This window comes from Phocoena phocoena, chromosome 16 (genome assembly GCF_963924675.1).
Source record: "Phocoena phocoena chromosome 16, mPhoPho1.1, whole genome shotgun sequence".
NCBI classification, from domain to species: domain Eukaryota; kingdom Metazoa; phylum Chordata; class Mammalia; order Artiodactyla; family Phocoenidae; genus Phocoena; species Phocoena phocoena.
In genome coordinates this window covers 46,049,825-46,070,738 of record NC_089234.1, presented here as the reverse complement: position 1 = coordinate 46,070,738, position 20,914 = coordinate 46,049,825, and the positions used below count along the sequence as shown (strand labels likewise).

The following is a 20,914-nucleotide window of genomic DNA, read 5'->3' as shown; positions in this document are numbered from 1 at the left end:
ACCAAACTAAAATTCTTGAATTGAAAAATAAATAACTGAAATAACCAGATTAATGGTTTTGATAGTATTTAAGACACAACTGCAGAAAAATTAGTAAAATGGATTACAGGTAAAAATGAATGAATGAATGAATCAATCAATCAATCCATGAATACACACATACACACAATCCCAAAAGAAGCACGGAAGAAAGAAAGAGAGAAAAACACAGGAGAAAAGAGACTGTGCGAAGAATACAGCAGGAATACAGTGAGAACACATTGAGAAGGTCTTACATACATTTAACTGGAGTCCCTGAAAAGTGAGAAAATGGGACATTAGCAATATGTGAAGAGATAATGGCTCAAAATTTTCCGAAAACAGGTGAAGGATTTAAATTCAAAGTTTTAAGAGCCCCAACAAACCCCAGGCAAGATCAATAAAAAGACATCTATGCAAACCTTACAAAGGTTTCCAATCCATGCTACACGCCTGACTTGCCTGGGAAGGTTACTTGGCACCTCTGACGCTCAGTTTTGTAAATACAAATTACAGCCTATTTCATAGAAACGGTAAAATGATTAAACGAGATAACATGGAAGGTGCTTAGCTTGTCGCCTGACACATACTTTCTGTAACTAGCTGTAAACGATGGCTATTGTTGTTGTTTATCATTAACACTTGCCGTGCCAAGTTGAAATTCTGTGTTTACCGGGCTGCGCCGGTGACGAGAGCAAGTGGCCTTTTTGCACCCCAGCAGAGGGCACACAGTAGTTGGTGCAGGCATTCAAGAAGGGAGACTCCTCACCCCCAGTCCCTACGCCAGGCACTTGGCAGAGGACTTGGGGTGCAGGGGATCTTCGAGCTCCACGCCCACCCTTCATGGCCCTGCCCATCCATGCACGACCACGCCCATTCCCAAGGGCCTGAAAAGCAGTTGCCTAGCAGCGTGTATTGCCCCGTAACCCCGGCAGGAGGCTCGGCCATGCCCAGGAACGCGTTGGTCATCATGCCCTAGGGGCCGTACAGCTCAGTCGGCCTGTCAGTGAAGCACCGCACCTACCGCTTGGAGGGCCTGCTAGGTAGGCAGCTGAGCGCCAAAGGGCCACCCAGCTGAGTGCGCCCAGGTACACCCCAGCCTCTGAGCACCTGTGCAGGCTGTGCCCTCTGCCTAGACTTCCTTCATTCCTCAGACCTAGACCGAGTGCCACTTCCTCTGGAAAGTCGGCCCTAAGCCCCACAGCTGCAGGATGTTTTAGCATCTTCCTCTGGCTTCTGCTGCCTCAATATTAGAGCAGGAAGAAACATACACTGTGAGCCCACTGGGTGCTGGGTAGTAAATGCAAATTACCTGGATAGAAAATATTACATACCCTGCTTTACACATTGGGAAACTGAGAAGCAGGAACATTAAGTGACTTTTCCAAGGTACGTGGCTGAAAAATGGCAGAGAGTCTGTCCCTTGATCATCCATTCATGCAGCAAACCTTCACTGAGCAAGTAATATGTGTTGGACACTCTTCCAGGTACAGGGGACACACTGGTGGACATGATACGTGTCCTTGAAGTGACTGTGTCATTGTTAACTGCTAACTGACAGCTGTGCCAAGGCTCTGACACAGGTGCGTAATCATAGTGGGACCTGCCACTGGCCATAACTGAGGGGAGAGGACAGAGATCTGGAAAGGTTTACTTGCCTGAATTACATCTGAGTTGAGCTTTAAAGAATGAGGAGAAGCTAACCAGGTAAAGGAAGAAAGAGCATTCCAGGTAGGGGGACTAATATCTGCAAAGGCTGGAAGCATGAACAAATGACCTGTGTATTTGTTGAACTGATGGGAAGATGAGGCTAGAGAGGTGGACAGGGGCCAGATCCTGCAGGGCTGTGTAGTATTAGGCAGGGGAAAGAAACTGTGGCTGCTGTGAGTAGAACAGATTAGAGGGGGCCAAGAATGGAAGCAGGGAGACAAGGGACGGTTGTGGTGGTCCAGGGGAGAGATGATAGTAGCTTTGACCAGGACAGCCTTAGAGAGGTGGTGGATTAAAGTAAAAGTAACAGTACTCCCTAAGAGGATGGAGATGGGAGGCGAGGTTCAGGGGGCTGTGCTCCAGATCCAGTCAGTGTCTGGCTAGAAAACCCTAGAGTTTACAAAAACACTGTTTGAACTAATAAAAAAAATCAGCACAGCTTAACTATACAAAATCAACACACAGGACTTCCCTGGTGGCGCAGTGGTTAAGAATCCGTCTGCCAATGCAGGGGACACGGGTTCAAGCCCTGGTCTGGGAAGATCCCACATGCTGCGGAGCAACTAAGCCGTGCACGACAACTACTGAGCCTGCGTGCCTACAGCCCGTGCTCCACAACAAAGAGTAGCCCCCGCTCGCCACAACTAAAGTCCACGCACAGCAACAAGACCCAATGCAGCCAAAAAGTAACTAATTAATTTAAAAATATCAACACACAAAAATCAATTGTAATTCTGTAACTAACAATGAACCATCTCAAAAGGAAATTAACAATTCCATTTACAATAGCATCTAAAAGAACAAAACACATATGAACAGATCTAACCAAGGAGGTGCAAATCTTATACACTGAAAACTACAAAAATTGCTAAAAGAAATCAAAGAAAACCTAAGTAAATGGAAAAATATACCATGTGCATGGATTGAAAGAGTTAATATTGTTAAGATGACAATACTTCCCAAAGCAGTATACAGATTCAATGCAATTCCTATCAAAATCTCAATGGTGGTGTTTTTGCAGAAATGGAAAAACTCATCCTAAAATTCATAGGTAATTTCAAGGGACTGAGACTAGCCCAAACAATCTGAAGAAAGAACAAAGTTGGAGGTATCACACTTGCTGATTTCATAACTTACTCAAAGTTATAGTAATCAAAATAGTGTGGTACTGTCATAAGGATAAGTATATAGACCAATGGAATAGAATCGAGAGTCTAGAAGTAAACCATCACCTTTACAGTCAATTGACTTTTGTCGTGAGAGTCAGGACTACTCAATGCGTAAAGAACATTCTCTTTAACAATTTGTACTGGGGAAAGTGGATATGTACATGAATATCTTTTGAATGAAGTTAGACCCTTATACCATATATAAAAATTAACTCGAAATTGATCAGAGGTCTAAATTTAGAAACTAAAAAACTCTTAGAAGGAAACATAGGGGCAATTCTGAATGATCTTAGATTTGGCCAGTATGTCTTGAACACCAAAAGCATAGGCAACAAAACAAAAAACAGAACAATTGAAATTCATTACAGTTAAAAACTTTTGTGCATCGAAGGACACTACTAAAAAAGTGAAAAGACAATCTATAGAATGGGAGAAAAGATTTGCAAATCATATATCTGCAGTCAGGACCTCTCACTGTCATTGGGAAGCTTAATAGGCAGCTCAGACCAATATGTCCAAAATATCTAAACCAGACTCCTAATACTCACCAGTCCCTCCTGCATTTTTTCCATCTCGGTTCATAGCAGTGCCATTCTTTCACTTACTCAAGCCAAAAACCTTGCAGGCATCTTTCTCTACTCTCTTTCCCTCACACTCCCCATCTAGTCTAGCAGCACATTCTGTTGGCTCTATCTTCAAAGTATCCCGACAGAATTCAACCACGCCTTAACCTCCCTGCCACCACCCTCGGCCTCTTTGCCCAAGCCACCGTCAGTCATCTCTTGCCTGGATCACCGCCCTGGCTTCCTCAGTGAGCCCCCTGCGACCACCTTGTCCCATGCAGTATGTTCTCAAAGCCGGGTGATGCCATTAAACCTGAGTCAGAGCATGGCCCTTGTCTCCGAGAACATTCTGGTTGCTCCTACAGTGGCCTGCCAGGCTCCTGATGACTTCCCTGACCTCATCTCCCCCTGTTGCTACTTAACCTCTCGGACCAGGGCTCGAACCCATGTCCCCTGCATTGGCAGGCAGATTCTTAACCAATGCGCCACCAGGGAAGTCCCTGGTCTTTTCTCTTTACTCTCTCAGCCTTCAGGTCTTTCTCAAAAGTCACCTTCACAGACAGGTCTTCCTTGAGCATCTCCATTGACAATGTCGACACTTCCCTCAGCCTCCCTCTTCCTTATCTCCCTTCCCTCCTCTTTTATTTCTTCCTAGCGCTCATTAGTACCCAACATAACATATATTTCACCTATTTCTCTTGTTATCCTTCTCTCCTACCGGGATGAATGCTTCAGGGGCTCCGGGATTCTTGTCTGTTCTGTTCTCTGCTCTGTCCCAGAGTCTGGAACTGTGCCTGGCATATCTGAAGGACTGATAAATACTAGTTAAAATGAACCTGCGTGGAGCGAACGCTGGAACCACAGAAGGTGAGACTGGAAGAAGCAAGGAAAGTCAGAACCAGGCAGACCACAGGACACGGGCAGTGGTCCCTCTGAGGGCTGCAACAGTAGGAGAGAACCTGGAGGTACAGAAGACAAGTGAGATGAGGATTTCAAGAAGAAAATAGCTAATAGGCACCAAACTGTTAGCAGGAGTTATCTCTAGAAAAAGATAAATCCATGGTTGATGAAGGACATAGAGTGTTCCCAAAGACCTGTGATGGGAGGGGAAGTTGGCACAGTAACTTTGGGGGACAACCTGGCAGTGTCTTAAAATTTAACTGTATACTGTAGAATCCAGCTACTCCATTTCTCAGTTTCATAAATATATAAAAACTCACACATGTACATGGAAACATGCCCATGAAGATTTTCTGCATTCCTTGGTCATCTTGAAAAATTGGAAACGACCGGAGAAAGGAATGACTGGATATATTGCAGTACATCTGTCACATGAAACGCACACGGCAGATCTGTGTGTACTGATGGGGCTGGATTGCCACAGCCATTGTTTTAAAGGAATAAAGCATATTCCGGAATTTTATGCACACTATGATCTCACTTCCACTGAAAAGGACAAAAGGAGGGGGAGGGGAAGAATTATAGGCGATTTTTAAATCTGTGTCCTTTACTTTTCTGTAATTTTTAAGGTTTTTAAGAACTCATCAGTCTGCATTACATTTATAATCTGATAAAGTTTTAGAGTTTAAAATATGTTTTTACCAGCACAAGTGTTTTAAGAAGCAAGAAAGGAGATAGGTCAGCGCATGAATCTGCTGGAAGGGTGGGGGAGACCTGGGTGAGCCACTGAATGTGCTAATGGGTCTTCGCCTCTGACGATGCAAGTTCAGGAGAAGGTGGGCAGAGGCTCCAACTGCAGGAGGTAAAGGAGTGGTAGACATGAGGAAATAAAGAGCCCAGGCAGCTCTTCCCACAGTAGGGGAGGGGAAGGCGTATTTTAAGAGGATCAAGGGGAGAATTTTTATGATTGAAGGAGACTTGAGTATTGCAAGGTATCAGCAGGTGGTTGATTTTTAAAGTTAGCTTTGTATATCCCTGAATGGTAGTTCATATAATACTGGCAGCCAACATTTACTGAGGGCTGGTGACAAATGCTGGGGTGTTAACAGAAGCAAAGCAGGGAGCATCTGCTCCCCTTTCTCTGTTCAACACTCCCCCCATCATTTTAGACCCAACTAACATCACACCAAGCACAGAGTGGTGCATTTGCAGGCTCTCATTTGTAAAATCTGCCTCTGAGTTCTGTGCATTTCTTTAAAAATCATAGCCCTTTTATCATTTCCCGAAACCCTGCTGGCTTTGGAAATATGCCTGATCTCTCCTGAATTTACCATGCCTTAAGCAATCTGAAAAGTTTATTTCTTTCTTTATTACCCATGAATTATAATAGCTTAGCAAAAATGTCCTGACTATGGCCTCAATACTGATGAAATTAAACTAACTAACGCTTAACAAGAAGTGTTAATTTCCCTCGCCATGGTTGTGCCTTGCCTGCTGTACTTAAGTCTGCCAAATGACCTGCTAAAAAGGAAAAGACTCATAAGAATAGAATCCATCCTTACTCAGCTGAGTTGCTCTGTGTACCATCCTCCTGTCCCTAGCTATGCATTAGCTACACACGTTAATAGTCATTGGCTTTGCATCTGTGCCGAGCAGAGGAGGGGGAGATGCCTGTCTGTTTGCCTTGACTTCCTAACCAGGAACATGTAAATCATTTGCAGGTGACACACAATTCCACCAGTACTGAGAAGAGGGAGGCTTTTCCATAACCCTCCACTTCACCCAGATCCCCCTTGAAGAATGAGATGCCACTTCAAAGAGTCAGGTTTTCTGCGGGTGGCCTTACAGATTCTGGTTGATTTATGCTGGAGTTTAGCCACTGCTTTTGCAAAGACTTTGTTGCATGGAGTATATTTATCTGACCTTTCTTTGAATAGACAACCCATAGCAGCTCATAGGAAAAAAATGTGTCCTCCATATAGAGAGGTGGCATTTGGATGAGCTGCAGGAATTCTGGTGCTTCTCCGGGTTTGATCCCTTAAGCCTTCACTGGCCGCCCTGCATCTGGACTCAACACATCCTGGAGTGGTGAGAAGGGGACAGGCATCCTGAGGATGAGTAGCTGAAGTAGTCTCAGAGGTGGCTTATCGCTTTAATAAGACTCAGATTTACGTCACTCAGGGTCCAAAAGAGTCGTTGGAGGTGCCCAGCGCCATTAGGAGCTTGTTTATTCAACAAGCTATATTAACACCAAGCCCGGGGTTGGGGGGGGGGGGCGGAGGGGGAGGATGGACTGTGGTCAGTGAAGGAGACACGGGGCTTTGTAAGGCAAAATGAGGACTGACATGCTCTGTTGAGGAGGATTTCTTCCTGTGGGACTTCATTTGCTCAGATGTTGAGGCATATTCCCATTTTTGGCACTGCCGCCACCTCCATAGGGTGGGTTATTCGGTGGATTAAACCCTATTTCTTAGGTAAACCTTGCCACGAAAGAGTGCTGTTCTCATAAAACAAACCCCAAATGCAGATGTTACATGAGGCTTGGTGAGATGTGCTGTGCAGGGAAAGGGCCATAGCAGGCTGTGGGGTACACACCTTCCCGGGTCTCCTTCTACAGAGCCCCTCCTCCCTTACACTCCTGGTCACAGGGACCGGCCCCAGGTGGAACCTGCACCCCTTCTCTCCAGAACCCCCAGGATTTAGAGAAGCTGGTATTATGTGTTATCAGAATAGAGGTAGCACCTTGCTCCCAGAGGTGGGGTGTAAGATGGGCATGGAGAAGCTGTTTTGTTCCTGATTTCTCCCAATCAAATTGAAGTACATGTCCCAGGAGCGTCTTCAGACAATGCAAAGTCAAGGTCATGGAGGCCAAATTGCCTCCTACCTACCAGCTTGCAGCTTTTCCCTCTCTGGCTATAACTCCCCTCTCCAGAGGGGGTGCTGCTGGGGGAGTATCTGATCCCCAGAAATCTCTGCCCACAAACTGCCTTCATGCCTCCCTGGACGATTCACTGGCCATTCCAAACCGGGTGGACTGCTTCATTTAAACAAGTCACTGGTCCAAACTGAGTGCCTTCCTCTAAAGATGTTTAAGAACAAGACACTTAAATAGGATACAATAACATAAATATGCCAAAGAAAAAGATGCCGGTGTTCCGTAGAGAGAGGTGTCAGCAGTCAGTCACAGGGACAATTAGGGCCACCACTGGGTACCCAAGGAGCACTATCTTGTTAATGGAGATCCTCGCTGAGCTGCTTTTTGAAGTTCCTTTCCAGAAGTGAAATTAAAATCACGCAATTAAAATGTTCACAGTTGGGGCTGGATGTTCTTGAACTGATTGAAAGAGAAGAAGTGGACATGGCAACATTTTGAAACAGCAATTGTCTCTGTAATTAAATGCAATTAACTGGCATAGCTGTTTGCTTTTCTCCACATAGGACTGATTGAAATGCTAAGACTTAAAAAACATGCCCACCATCTGATTTCTCTTTCCATTCTAACCACAATTCTCACCAACGAATGAAGACTGCCAAAGGTGGTGATTTAGTGAACCAACCCTAACACTGAGGTTATAGGGTGAACATATCAGGAAACGTGGGGAGAAATGTGTTGGAGAAAACAGAGCTCCAGGCTGTTCCAGGCACATCATTTCTCCTAAACCCATATACCCTTGCATTTCCACAATAGAGAATAAATCTAACAATTTTCCCATAGCTGATCTCTAGGAAAGAAGCTGTTGAATGTAAGTAATAACCAAAATGCAGATTCCAAAGGAGAAAATAAAAATTTAGCCTGTTAGCTTTAAAAAAAATTTTTTCCCTGATTTTTATAGAAAATCTAGAATATGCTAAAAGAATTTTTTTAAGTTTCTCATAATCTCACCACAGAGACATAATCACTGGATATTTTCTTTTTTCCTAATATATACACATTAATTGCACTGAATACATATTTTTATTGATTGACTGATTTAGGCTGCGCTGGGTCTTCATGGCTGTGCGCGGGCTTTCTCTAGCTGCAGTGAGCAAGGGCTACTCTTCATTGAGGTGCACTTGCTTCTCATTAAAGTGACTTCTCTTGTGGCAGAGCACGGGCTCTAGGAGCACAAGCTCAGTAGTTGTGGCGCGTGGGCTCTAGAGCGCACTGGCTTTGGTAGTTGTATCGCACGAGCTTAGTTGCTCCACAGCACGTGGGATCTTCCCAGACCAGGGATCAAACCCGTGTCCCCTGCATTGGCAGGTGGATTCTTAACCACTGGGCCACCAGGGAAGTCCCTGAATACACATTTTAATATATATTATACATGCACCCTGATTTTTTGCTTATATTACAAATATTTTTCTTGCTATTAAAAATTTATAAACATTTTTGAAATGTCCAAATAAAATCTCATCATATGCATTTGCCACCATTTACTTGACCATCTTCTTATTATTGGGCATGTAAGTTATTCACAGTATTTTGCTATTATAATAGTACAGAAAGGATATCTTGTCGCAAAAGTCTGCCTTGTTGCAAAAGTCTGTATTTCTGATTTTTTCCTTAGGGAGCTTTCTTATAAGTGCAATTTCCTGGGCCAGAGATTAGAATCATTTTCTAATTCTAATTTTTGTGAGGCATTTGAGGCTTTTGGTATGGACTTCCAAACTGCCCTCCAGAAAGGTGACCAGTTTGTATTTCCATCATCAGGGTAAGACTTTACCTAATTCTGTATATCCCCTCCAACACTGAGCATCACCTCTATAAGAAAGGCTCAAAACTATTCCTAGAGAAAGCTCATATTTTCGCTGATCATATGGCTCTGGGGCAAATCACAACCAAAACCAAAATTTTTCAGGTCTCTGGCTGTGCTTCCCAGCAAAGGGGAGGACACATCGGGGCCAGTACCAGGTGGGCACCCACCAGGGATGTTGAGTTACAGCCATGAACAACTGGAGAGCAGACCAGTCGCTGCCATCCATGAAGACACCTGCATATCAGGTTCATCTGTCCCCGTGGCACCCACATCCTTCCCCATCTTTTCCAGCTGTGTTGGCTAAAGATGGACACCAGGCCATCCTAGAGAAGATAGAAGACTGGAATGTGGTGGAACTCGTGGTGAATGGAGAAGTTGTCTTCCACTGCAACATCAAAGACTTGGAGTTTGGTAAGCCCTTCCCACCAGCATTTTGCCTTCTCTGGGGCATTTCCATTTCTAGTTGAAGTGGTCGAAGTGTCCTGCCCATATTCAAATTGGGTTTCTTTCTGAGTTTTAAATTCTTACTCAAAGCCCCATGCTCTGTGGCACATGAATGAGCGCATCCTAAACCATACACAGTAAAGTGCTTGATGCTCTGGGCTTCTTCCCAGAACACTGGAAACAGAAGAGGGATGGAAAGAAAATGAAGTTTTAGCTCTAGATGTCAAATGGGACTGTGCAAATTTAGGGAGAATAGGTTGTTTAGTAGTTTTTCATTTTCATAATGTGTGTTTTATTATTATTTACCTTGAAAATGGTTTTTGTTCTGTTTGATCATTCTATCTAGGCTAGCTAAGACAATCAGAGTTGATATGCGGCAGTGTACGGCATCATCAGCTACGTTCTATGGATTTCTTTGCCTCAGAGAGCTTCTGGCTCAGCAGGCTGGCATCATGCATGCCTCAGTGTATGCTCAAGGTAAAAGCTTTCCCAATCCACTAATACTCTACAAAGGCTGGGACCTTTGGAAATGCTCTCCTAGTGGAAGCCGTATGTTTGTCTTATATGACATGACATTGTATATAAAGCTGGCTAAAAGAAAATTATACCTATTTCCCTAGGAGGCGATGGTAAACTAGACCCACGGTGCAAAGAGGCCAGGAGAGCTGTACTAAATGCCTACTGATCTCTTCATTGGAACAGGCATCTGAAGTCAGCAGAAGAGCAGGTGCCTCCCGCCATTCTGCAGTACAAGCAAAAGCGGCCATTCCGGGCCGTGGGTGCTGGGCTCAGGCAAGGCAACACACCCTGTCCTTCAGCCGGCACAGCCAGGTTTCTCACCTGGCTGCAAGGAAACGGGGCCCGCAAAAGTAATAAAACCACACCATTTGCAGCATCTCTCAGTCTCAACCCATAGGGAGAGCCCTGCAATATCAGGTACACATTGAGCTTGAAGGAAATAAAATGCAATCTAATAACACAGCGCCATCCCTTGCTAATAACGCAAAGTTGCCAGAAGCATCAGAGATTCCACTGTATAGCAGTGAAGAGCTAGGAAGAGGTAGAATTAAGGATAAGGCAGGAGGGGGATGGTGGGAGGGAGAATAGTGGGCTTTGAAAATCTGAACCAGAAGTTAATGTCAGTATTTGGAAACCTGCCTATTCCTACAGGTTTACTTCTTGCTCCCAATAGAATAATATTTATTTAACATTGTAATATATAATTACCTAACGACAAATCTTCATTTATTTTCTTTCAAATAAATCTTTATTTATTTTCCAGATCACAAGAAAATGATCTGCCTTCTTTTGCATTAGCCAATCCAACAGGCTGGTCTGAAGAGGGCCCGAAAGAGGTCGGGACAGAAGGGGAAAGTGGCTCCCTGTCTCACTTGGAGGAAAACACAGCCAGCGGAGTTTAAAAAGAGTTTTAGCTGTGGTCAGTGTCAACCTCAGCCATGTCAAAATGACGTTCATTTTCTTTTCAGGATCTTTGCACCAAACTGTAGCATGCATTCTTAGCTGTAGAGTAAAGGAGAGGGGAGAAATGCAGATATTGATCTAATGATGCTAACTGTGAGTAAGCATGGTAAGAAGGCATCACAGAAGAAAGGTGGATTCCTTTACAGAAGACTCCAGGCGCCGTGTTGAAAGAGAAGGGCTTGCAGGGCCTGTGACAGGCAGCGGCTGGCTCTGGGTGCACAGCCCGCAGGGATGCAGGGCCACCCTGCTCCCTGCAGCCTCACTGCACCTGGGGAGCCATCCTTCCCTTTGCTCCAGGGAACCTCAAACCCCCCTGCGCCCCAGAACTGCAAAGGCATCTGGTGCTCCATGAAACCACTTGGCCAAGTTCTTTCCCACACGTGATGAAATAGGGGATAGAATTTTCATTTTCAGCCCAAGTTCCACTTTATCAGATTTCATTCAGAGATTATGAATCACTTAGGATGCTGGAAATATTTAATCATCTTTGCTGAGAACCTGAGGCTAAAAACAAATCTTCTTCCCGGTGTCTGGTGCTGGTTTTCACACGTTTTTAGTAACCCTGGATTTAGTTCCTTTTTCTCAAAGATCAGTTCAAGTTATTATTTGCTTTCATACAAACATTTCACTACAAAAGAAGTACATTTTCATTACAGTAAAATGAAAAAGTACAGGTAAAGATAAAGTATAAATTTGATAACATTTTGGTTTATTTCAGTTGGGGTTTCTTTCATTTGTATCTGAATGTTCATTAAGAGCTAGACATACATAGAAATGGATTTCACCAATTTGGGATCATGCCGTATGTATCCAATTACGTATCTTTTTTTTAAACGTAACCTTTTATGTTGAACCTCTTCCCATGTGACCAAAACATTTGCTGACTGTCTAAGCATTCTATCTTGAACCAGGGAAATTTCTTCCTGCTTGAATGGTGCCTCCTACTTTCATTGACAAAAGCTTTTCTGCTGGGATATAAAATTGCAGGCTTTCCCATCTACATTTGGTGCGGTAACTTCAGCTCCTCAGGCTCCAGGACCCCAATGTTAACCGGTACAAAGGGTCCACCCTGCAGCCACCTTGCCCTCCTCTGACACGCCCTCCACCCTGGCCTGTATTTTGTCTCAGAACAGCGCCCCCATACACCCAACCTGCTCTCCTTTCTCCCACGGCCAGAGCAGGAGGGCTGGTAAGGGGAGGTTGCACACGGTTCTAAGAAAAAAACCAAGTGCAGAAAGCTTCTGGGAGATCCTGTGCCCAGGGTGCTGTGTTCCAAGTTAGATCAGAATGAAATGATATATGAATCAGCACTCCTGGAAAAAGCCCCAGGGTTACCTCTGGGCTGTAGGTTTGGAGAGGTGGGTGGGGTGAGTGGAGGGAGGAGGCCTGCAGGACTATCATTTCTTCCTTTTCGTAAATGTTCTCATTGGTGGAATTGATTTTTGCTTTGCATATGAGTGTGAGAGAGAGAGAGAGAGCGCGAGAGAGAGAGAGAGAGAGAGAGAGAGAGAGAGAGAGAGAGAGTGTCTGTGTGTGTGTGTGTGTGTGTGTGTGTGTTTGTCCGGGAGGGGGGTATTTTTCAAATAAACATTTAAAATAAAATCAAGAATTCGGCATAGAGGTCATCTGTCTATATAACCTAGCTCTTCTCTGTCATTGATTAAGAAGAGCTTTGTCTTTGGAAATGTAATCATTTTTTGGTCTACAGAAACATGCCCTCATCCTTCTCCTCTGCTTCCCTCTGTCTTACGTCTTCTTAAAAAGATATCTCCCTGGGGCTTCCCTGGTGGCGCAGTGGTTGAGAGTCCTCCTGCCAATGCAGGGGACACGGGTTCGCGCCCCGGTCCGGGAAGATCCCACATGCTGCGGAGCAGCTGGGCCCGTGAGCCATGGCCGCTGAGCCTGCGCGTCCGGAGCCTGTGCTCCGTAACGGGAGAGGCCGCAACAGTGAGAGGCCCGCGTACCGCAAAAAAAAAAAAAAAAAAAAAAGGAAATATAAATGGTCCTTAACAAGGAAAAGATGTTTAACCTCACTCATAATAAGATCAATGCAAATCAAAAATGAGATATTAAATCAAAAAAATGAGATAGCATTCCATGTTGGCAAGGATGTGGGAAATAGACACTCATGCGTTGCTGGCAGCAGTGTAAATTGATAAAATGTCTGCAGAGGTATCTGGCAATATTTGTCAAAAATTTAAACCATATATCTTTTTTTTTTTTTTTTTTTTGCGGTACACGGGCCTCTCACTGTCGCGGCCTCTCCCGTTGCAGAGCACAGGCCCCGGACGCGCAGGCTCAGCGGCCATGGCTCACGGGCCCAGCCACTCCGTGGCATGTGGGATCCTCCCGGACCGGGGCACGAACCCGTGTCCTCTGCATCGGCAAGCGGACTCTCAACCACTGCACCACCAGGGAAGCCCAAACCATATATCTTTTGATTCAATAGATTCCTCTTATCCTGAAGATATACATCTGCAAATACAAATTTCTACATGTACAAAAATTCTTTACAGCATGTCTCGTAATAAGAAAAGATTGGAAGCTGCCTCATATCCACTAACAAGGGATCGGTTAAATAAACCACAGTTCATTCAAGCAGTGGAAACCTGTGCATCCTGTAAAAAGACCGAGAGATATTTTTGGAGCACTGTTATGAAACAGTCACCAAGATATGTTACTTAAGTCCAAAGAAGCATGAAAAATATGGCTCAGAAAAGTACATACCATTACAATTTGTGAAAAAAAAGAGAAAGAATATATGTATATACATTGAATCTGCATAAAATACCAAGAAACACGCTTGGGGTAGCAGAGGGACAGCAGTGAGAGGGAGACTGCTTCACTAGACACCCTTTTTACCTTTTAAATTTGTATTTAAATTTAAATTTGTATATATTTTATTATATAATAACATTAAATAAAAATCACATAAATAACATTTTAAAAATAAAGCAGTCGGGTTTAGACTGACAGAGAAACCAGATCACAGCAGAGCAGAGGGCTGTTGACAACACAAGAAATAAGAATCAACTGAAAGACTCTCTGAACTAAAACTAATGGAGGAAGATCCAAAAATTAGTTACCTCAAGAGATGGTGCTGGGACAACAGGACAGCACAAGCAAAAGAATGAAGTTTGATCCTGACTTCACACTGTATACAAAAATAACTCAAAATAGATGAAAGACACATATGTAAGAGCCAAAACTATAAAACTCTTAGAAGAAAACACAAGGGTAAATCCACATGACCCTGGATAAGGCAATGGTTTCTTAGATATGACACCAAAAACACGTATCTAGAACACATACAGAATTCTTACAATTCAATAATAAAAGAAACCAAGTAACCCAATTTTAAAATGGAGAAAGGATCTGAATAGACATCTCTTCAAAGATATACAAATGGCTGACACAAGCATATGAAAAGACACTCAACACCATTAGTCATCAGGGAAATGGAAATCAAAACTACAGTGAAGTATCATTCACACGCATTAGGGTGGCTATTATCAAAAAGTCAACAAGTTTTGGTAAGGATATAGAGAAGTCAGAACCCTCATACACTGTTGGTGGGAAAGTAAAGTGGTGCAGCTACTCTGGAAAACAGTTCCTAAAACATTAAAACACAGAGTTACCCAGCAATTCCTCTCCCAAGAGCAATGAAAACATATGTTGACAAAAAAGTTGCACATGAATATTCATAACATTTACTCATAACAGCCAAAAGTTGGAAACAACCCAAATGTCCATCAACTGATAAGTGGATAAACAAAATGTGATGTATCCATACAATGGAATATTGTTTGGTCATAAAAAGGAATGAAGTACTGGTACATGCTACCACTTGGAAGAAACTTCAAAACATTTATGCTAAGTGAAGTAAGCCAATTATAAAATACCACATATTATATGATTCAATTTGTATGAAATGTCCAAATAAGCAAATAGAGATAGAAAGCAGGTTAATGGTTGCATCGGACTCAGGGGGCTAAGTGGGTGGAGAATTGAAGGGCTGATAGACTATGGGGCTTCTTTTTGACATGATGAAAATGTCCTGTAATTGACTGTGGTGATGGCTATACAAGTCCGTGAATATACCAAAAACAATTGAATTGTACACTTTAAAATGAGTGAATTGTATGACATGTGAATTATACACATATAAAACCGTTACCAACAAAAGTCAGTTACCTCCTCTCTCCGAACTATTTGAACAACTTTAAAAAGAATGAGATACTATCTATATCTATCTATAGGTGCTGGTTTTGTAAAGATGTCCACATCATATGCATGTGAACAATTGTGCGGTCTGTGTCTAGTGTGTGTACACATTTGCACAAGTAAAAATATGTCAGGAATCTTGCCCAGGGTCACCTGCGATCAAGGCAAATAGATAGGAGGGGAACTTTCCTTTTTACTTTATATACTTCTATGTTATTTGATTTTTTAAAAATGAGTACTTGCTGTTTTATTAGTATACGATAAAAAATAAGAAAAGGCAAAAACTGAGCTCCTTTACTGACATGTATCAATTATTGAGCCCTTGCTAACTGCCATACACTGTTCTGACCTCCTGATGTACCTGGATCTCATCTCATCCTCAAAAGACTCTTATACAGCCCTTCACAGTATTTTCTCTTACTGGGTGGGGAAGACTGAGTCTCAGAGGAGGTGAGGGACTCAACCAGGCTCTCTCACACAGCTGAGAGGTGGCTGAGTCCGGAAGCTGAACCCTCCTCTATGGGCTAAACCCTCATCCTAAGCCTGAGCATTCCAGCTCCACCCCCTCCCATTGCTGAAATGAGACTCGAGCTATTTTTGTAATTTTCCCCACACCGACCTCCTTTGAGTCTACTTCAACAACAATGGATGACAACAATAATCTAGTTAAAGTGTCATATAAAATAAACCAGGCTTGTGCCACGAATTTCAAAGTTCACCAAAATTAAGTAAGAGCCTAAATAACACCAAAGGAGGCTCAGAGCAGCCGGTGATCTGGCTCCAAGGCTTGACTGATTCCTGTCTTTAAAATGTTCCAGTCGTTTAAATATTCATTAGGAATTCAGCATCACTGGGGAAATGGGTTAAATGAACTAAAGACCACAATTCACAAGGGGAAAATATCCCAAACTTCTTGTTGATTACTGTACTTTCTGAAGTGAGGAGGGGGCTGGCACTAATGCCAGGCAGCCCAGTGGCATTTGACTAGTGTATGCCTTCCTGGGAACTGTCCTTAGAGAAACATCTATTTTCCCTGGTTTTGAAAAATGCTTCCAAAACATCTAATCATGTCTCAGTAGTTTTTTGTAGAAATAAAAAACAAAACTAGCGTGGTGTTTTTAACTGTCTTAAAACTTTTCTCAATTTGCTACAAGCATTAGCACTTTATAACAAGGGTCCTAGTATTACTTGTTTGTTGGTTTATAACTGCGAAGGTATTTACAAGTGTTTCTAAATGTATTTCTGTACCAGCGCCCACATATTGGCTCACCCCATGATTCTGTCCATGGTCCTCTTCTCCCTTCACTCTCTAAGGTCACATCCACAGCTTCGGCTATAATTGCCCAACATCTTTCCCAGTCCTGATTTCTTTGCTAAGTGCCAGATGCCAAATCCCAGTGGTCTAGTCAGGAAATTTTACCTTCAAATGTCTTAAGCCAAATACAGTTGGCTTAAGAAAATCGGAAGTACATTGGTTCGTCTAACTGAAAACTACATGTACAGCTTCAAGCTTTGTTGGATACAAGTGCTCAATCAGTGACAGCAGACTCTGTCTCCATCTCTTGGAATTGGCTTCATTCTCATGCAAGCGGACCCAAGCTGCTTCAGGCTGACCTTTCACTAGCGTAGCAGCCCTAGCAGGAAGAAAACTTTACCTTCCCAAATGTGCCAGCAAAAGCCCCAGGGCTTGACTCTCATTGGCTCAGGTTGAGTCCTGTGTCCAATTCTGAATCGATCACTGTGACTTGGGTTGGTCATGCTCACTTCTGGAACTGAGAGGAGGGGGACTCAATCCTATTGGAACCAAAAGGACTGTGTGGGAGAGAGGTTAGTTTCCCAAAAAGAAAATAGAGGATCTGTTTCCAGAATAAATAGAAGCTGAGTAGCTAAAACAAAAACAAAAACAAATAGTTGTCCCACATCTCCTGAACATCTCCAACGGGATGTCCATAGACAACCTGCAGTAAACCTAACACATCTGCTCCCCAACTCTATCTCTCCAACTGTATTCCTCTCGATAATTAAAGTTATGATCAATAACCTACTTAATTTGGAAACTTGGAGACAGCCAGTTACCCTTTTAACATCTTTGCTTGTTTCTGCTCCTGAAACACCGCTAATCTGTCCTTTCCTCAACAATGCCATTGCTTCTGCCCTAGTTTGGGATTTCAACATCTCTCGCCTAGACTATTTCACTAGATTCTTATCTTGTTATTCTGTCTCCATTATCTCCTCCTGAAAACCTCTCTACATTGCTGCTGAAATAATCTTTCTAAAGTATAAATCAGACCCTGTTTCTTCCCTGTGCATATTTTGTGGGATTTTTTTTGGCTGTCCATCATCATGGTGTGCTTGGGGGTCTCTCCGCATATGGGCCCTGGTGGAAGCCGAGTGTTGACATGGGCAAGGAATTCACACTTGGGCAGTTGGATGCACCCTCCCCAGACCTTGACTCTAGAGCTCTTGGCACAAGGATGAAGAGAGAACGGATAAGGTGTTCTGTGGCTCCAGCTGCGGCAGCTAGCCCAGTTTCTGGAGTCATCCAGGCAGTCACGCCAACCACAGCATCCAGCATCCAATGAGGCATGTGGTACAGGCTGCCATTTCAGCAGCCACAGCCACGGGGTCCTCCCAGGCCTGTTTCGTTGTGTGACTTGAGGTGCTCCTCTGGCTCCCCTTGTCCCTGTTTTTTCTTTTTTCTTTATAAATTTATTTTTTAATTCATTTTTGGCTGTGTTGGGTCTTCGTTGCTGTGCACGGGCTTTCTCTAGTTGCGGTGAGCAGGGGCTACTCTTCGTTGTGGTGCGCGGGCTTCTCATTGCGGTCGCTTCTCTCGTTGCAGAGCACAGGCTCTAGGTGTGCGGGCTTCAGTAGTTGCAGCACGCAGGCTCAGTAGTTGTGGCTCACTGGCTCTAGAGTGCAGGCTCAGTAGTTGTGGCACACAGGCTTAGTTGCTCCGTGGCATGTGGGATCTTCCCGGACAAGGGCTTGAACCCGTCTCCCCTGCATTGGCAGGTGGATTCTTAACCACTGCGCCACCAGGGAAGTCCCCTTGTCCCTGTTTTTAGTTCCCAGACTTCCTGGCAATCCTTTGAGCTCCCTGGCTTCCCCTCTCACATTTTCTTTTGAATCTGTCTCAGCCAGAGTCAGCTCTGTGGCTCACAGCTTGAACCCAGACTGAAACATCCCTACATGGCTTCAGGATAAAACCTAAACTCTTCAGCCGGGCATCAGAGTCCTTTATGATATAGGCCTCACTCACCTCTTCACTTGCCCACTGTCCGCTCCACAGCCCTAAGTGACCAGACCAGGTCCTCCCGGTCTATAAGCCTTTGCACTCCTGTCATGCCCTACTTCACCTGGTAAATGCTGCCTGACTCAAAAGGCTCCTAACCTTTCCTCATCCCTGTCTCTCCCGACAGCCTGGTGGGCTCCCTTCTCTAGTCTCCTGCAGCCCTCATCCTCCACTGGCTCTGAACAAATGCCTGGCACCTTGTATCCACGTGTGTCTGTCTCCTGAGAGGGTCATAGAGCTCCTCAAAGCAGCAGCCATGTCATCTTTCATGTCTCTGTGCCTCTTACCCCAGAGCCTGGCGCACAGCAAGCGTCACCCAGTGAGCTCTCAACGACACGTTGGTCTACAACGGAAGGCTCAGATACCAGCAATCAACCCTTACTAAAGGGGCAGTGTGGCATTCTCGCTTAACAAAGCGTGTTGGAAATTGCTTAAATGCCTTGGAGAAACGTGCTTAGTACAAACTGTTGCTGACAATTTCTTAGCATCTCCCTCTGGGGATCAGTTGACTTGCTAGAGAAAACTGTCTCCCTGGGTTCTTGGTAGCTGGAAAACCTCTGGGTCCGTGGAGCACAGAAGACTTGGCTCTCTCCTTTGGCCACTGTGGTGGGCGGTGGCTGTTCACTTCTGCTGCTTCCCTTCCACCTTCTTCCAGGAACAGCCCTGTCATTAGGGCTCCACCTCTCCCCTACTCTTGGTTCCACTGGGAAGCCAAACTCTGCTCTGCTGCAGCTGAAAACTCGTGTCCGGCTAATCAGAGCACGACACCACCCAGGCGAGCGTGATTGGCTTTTCTTAGGCCAGTGTGAGTGAGGTTTCCTGTCACCTGGAACCAAAATGTTTTTCAGTAGATCAGCCACCAAACACAACAGGGGTGCTCACCAAGATTAAACCAGCCACAGCTCAGAGCAGCTGGAGGGCCTTTGGGACCTGAGGCAACTCTGCAGCTCCGGGGACCCCCGCTCCAGTCTGGGACCTGAATCACCACCCTCACCCCTGCAGGAGCTGACTGCTGGCACTCACCTCATCTTCCTCTCAGGGCGCCCCCAAATAAACCCACCTGCCTAGAGGCAGCCACGCACAAAGGTGGATTTATGGAAGCTTCCCTTGGGAGAGGGGAGAGGGCTTCTATCACATACTCCCAGGAAGGGATTTCAGTCTTCCTCATGTTCGTCTGCACGGCCCTCGCCATCACCGCACACCTCACCCTCCTGGCAGAAGCAAACGCTTTCCTGTTTTCTCCTCAGGCAGCAAACTCCTCTTCCTTGTCTCAATTCCAGGCGAAAGATGGGCTGCGGGCTGCAGGGCGCCCCTGGGTCAGCTGTTCTGAGCTAGGAAACTATGCCTCGCCCTTCATGTATGTTAATGAGTTCTCAACAGACTGCCGGCTACCAAGCCTGCTATCTGGAGCCTCAAAAACGGTTCCAGAGAGTGAAGCAACTTGCCCCTGGCCACAAGGCTGCTGGGCAGTCAGGACTCAAGCCCAGTCTGCCTTTGTGACCCAGATGAAGCTCAGAAAACAGCGTGGCCGAGCTGTGTGCTGGTGGGGAAGGGAGAGAGGCAGCACAGGTGGTCGGGAACACTGGGACTCACTTCATCAGATGTGAAGGTGTCAGAACATGTTAGGGCTTCTGGCAAAGAAACAGGAGTATACGTTGTGGAGTCTTTCCTGAGAAAAACGATCGTACAGTGATATGTTTGGGAAAATCACTCCATCTCCCAACTTGTTCAGTTTGTCATGGTGATTGTTGTTTTCCAGGCAGCTTGATTTGCTCGCAGCATGAGTGATGCCCGCCCTGGCGTGCAGAGATGCAGCCTGGATGGCACCCTTGGTGGTCCAAGCATATATTTATTTCTACAGGCTGTAAGATCCCAGCCAAAAATGCCCCCACCCCCAATCCCTTTACTGAACACGACAACCCTGGGCACACGTATGTTTGAGAAAATGCTTTGAAGGTTGGCCAAAGTGAAGTATGTGTGTCAACTTATGGAATGGGGACACAGGAAAAAAAAAGAAAAAAAAGATGGCTGTTTTCTTTGTCGCCAACACAATGTGCACAGTTCAGGGTGGAGATTCAGAACCGGGGTATAAATGCTAATCCCCCTCTTGGGATCTGTGTGGCTGAGAAATTACTCAGCCTCACAATTCTCAGTTTTCTCCTCTATAAAATGGGGGTGGTAATAACATTTTCCTCATGTGACTATTATGAGGATAAAAATGAAAGAACCTACAGAGCAGAGCCCAGATCCTGGCGCACTGTGAAGCCGTCAATACATCAGGGATTATTATGCTTTATTATTATCTGGAATGCTTCTTTATTATGCAAAGGACATATATTACTTTTCCCATGAGGAAAAAGATGAAGTTTGGTT

At 44.6% G+C, this 20,914-nt stretch overlaps 1 protein-coding gene across 1 annotated transcript; it reads left to right on the top strand.

Moving 5' to 3' along the window:
- The first annotated feature begins 964 nt into the window (after positions 1-964).
- C16H10orf53 (chromosome 16 C10orf53 homolog) lies at positions 965-10,225 on the top strand. The gene is given in 3 exon segments (XM_065894898.1): positions 965-1,061; positions 9,388-9,507; positions 10,161-10,225. Coding segments are annotated over 3 exon segments (282 nt in total).
- Positions 10,226-20,914: the final 10,689 nt, after the last annotated feature.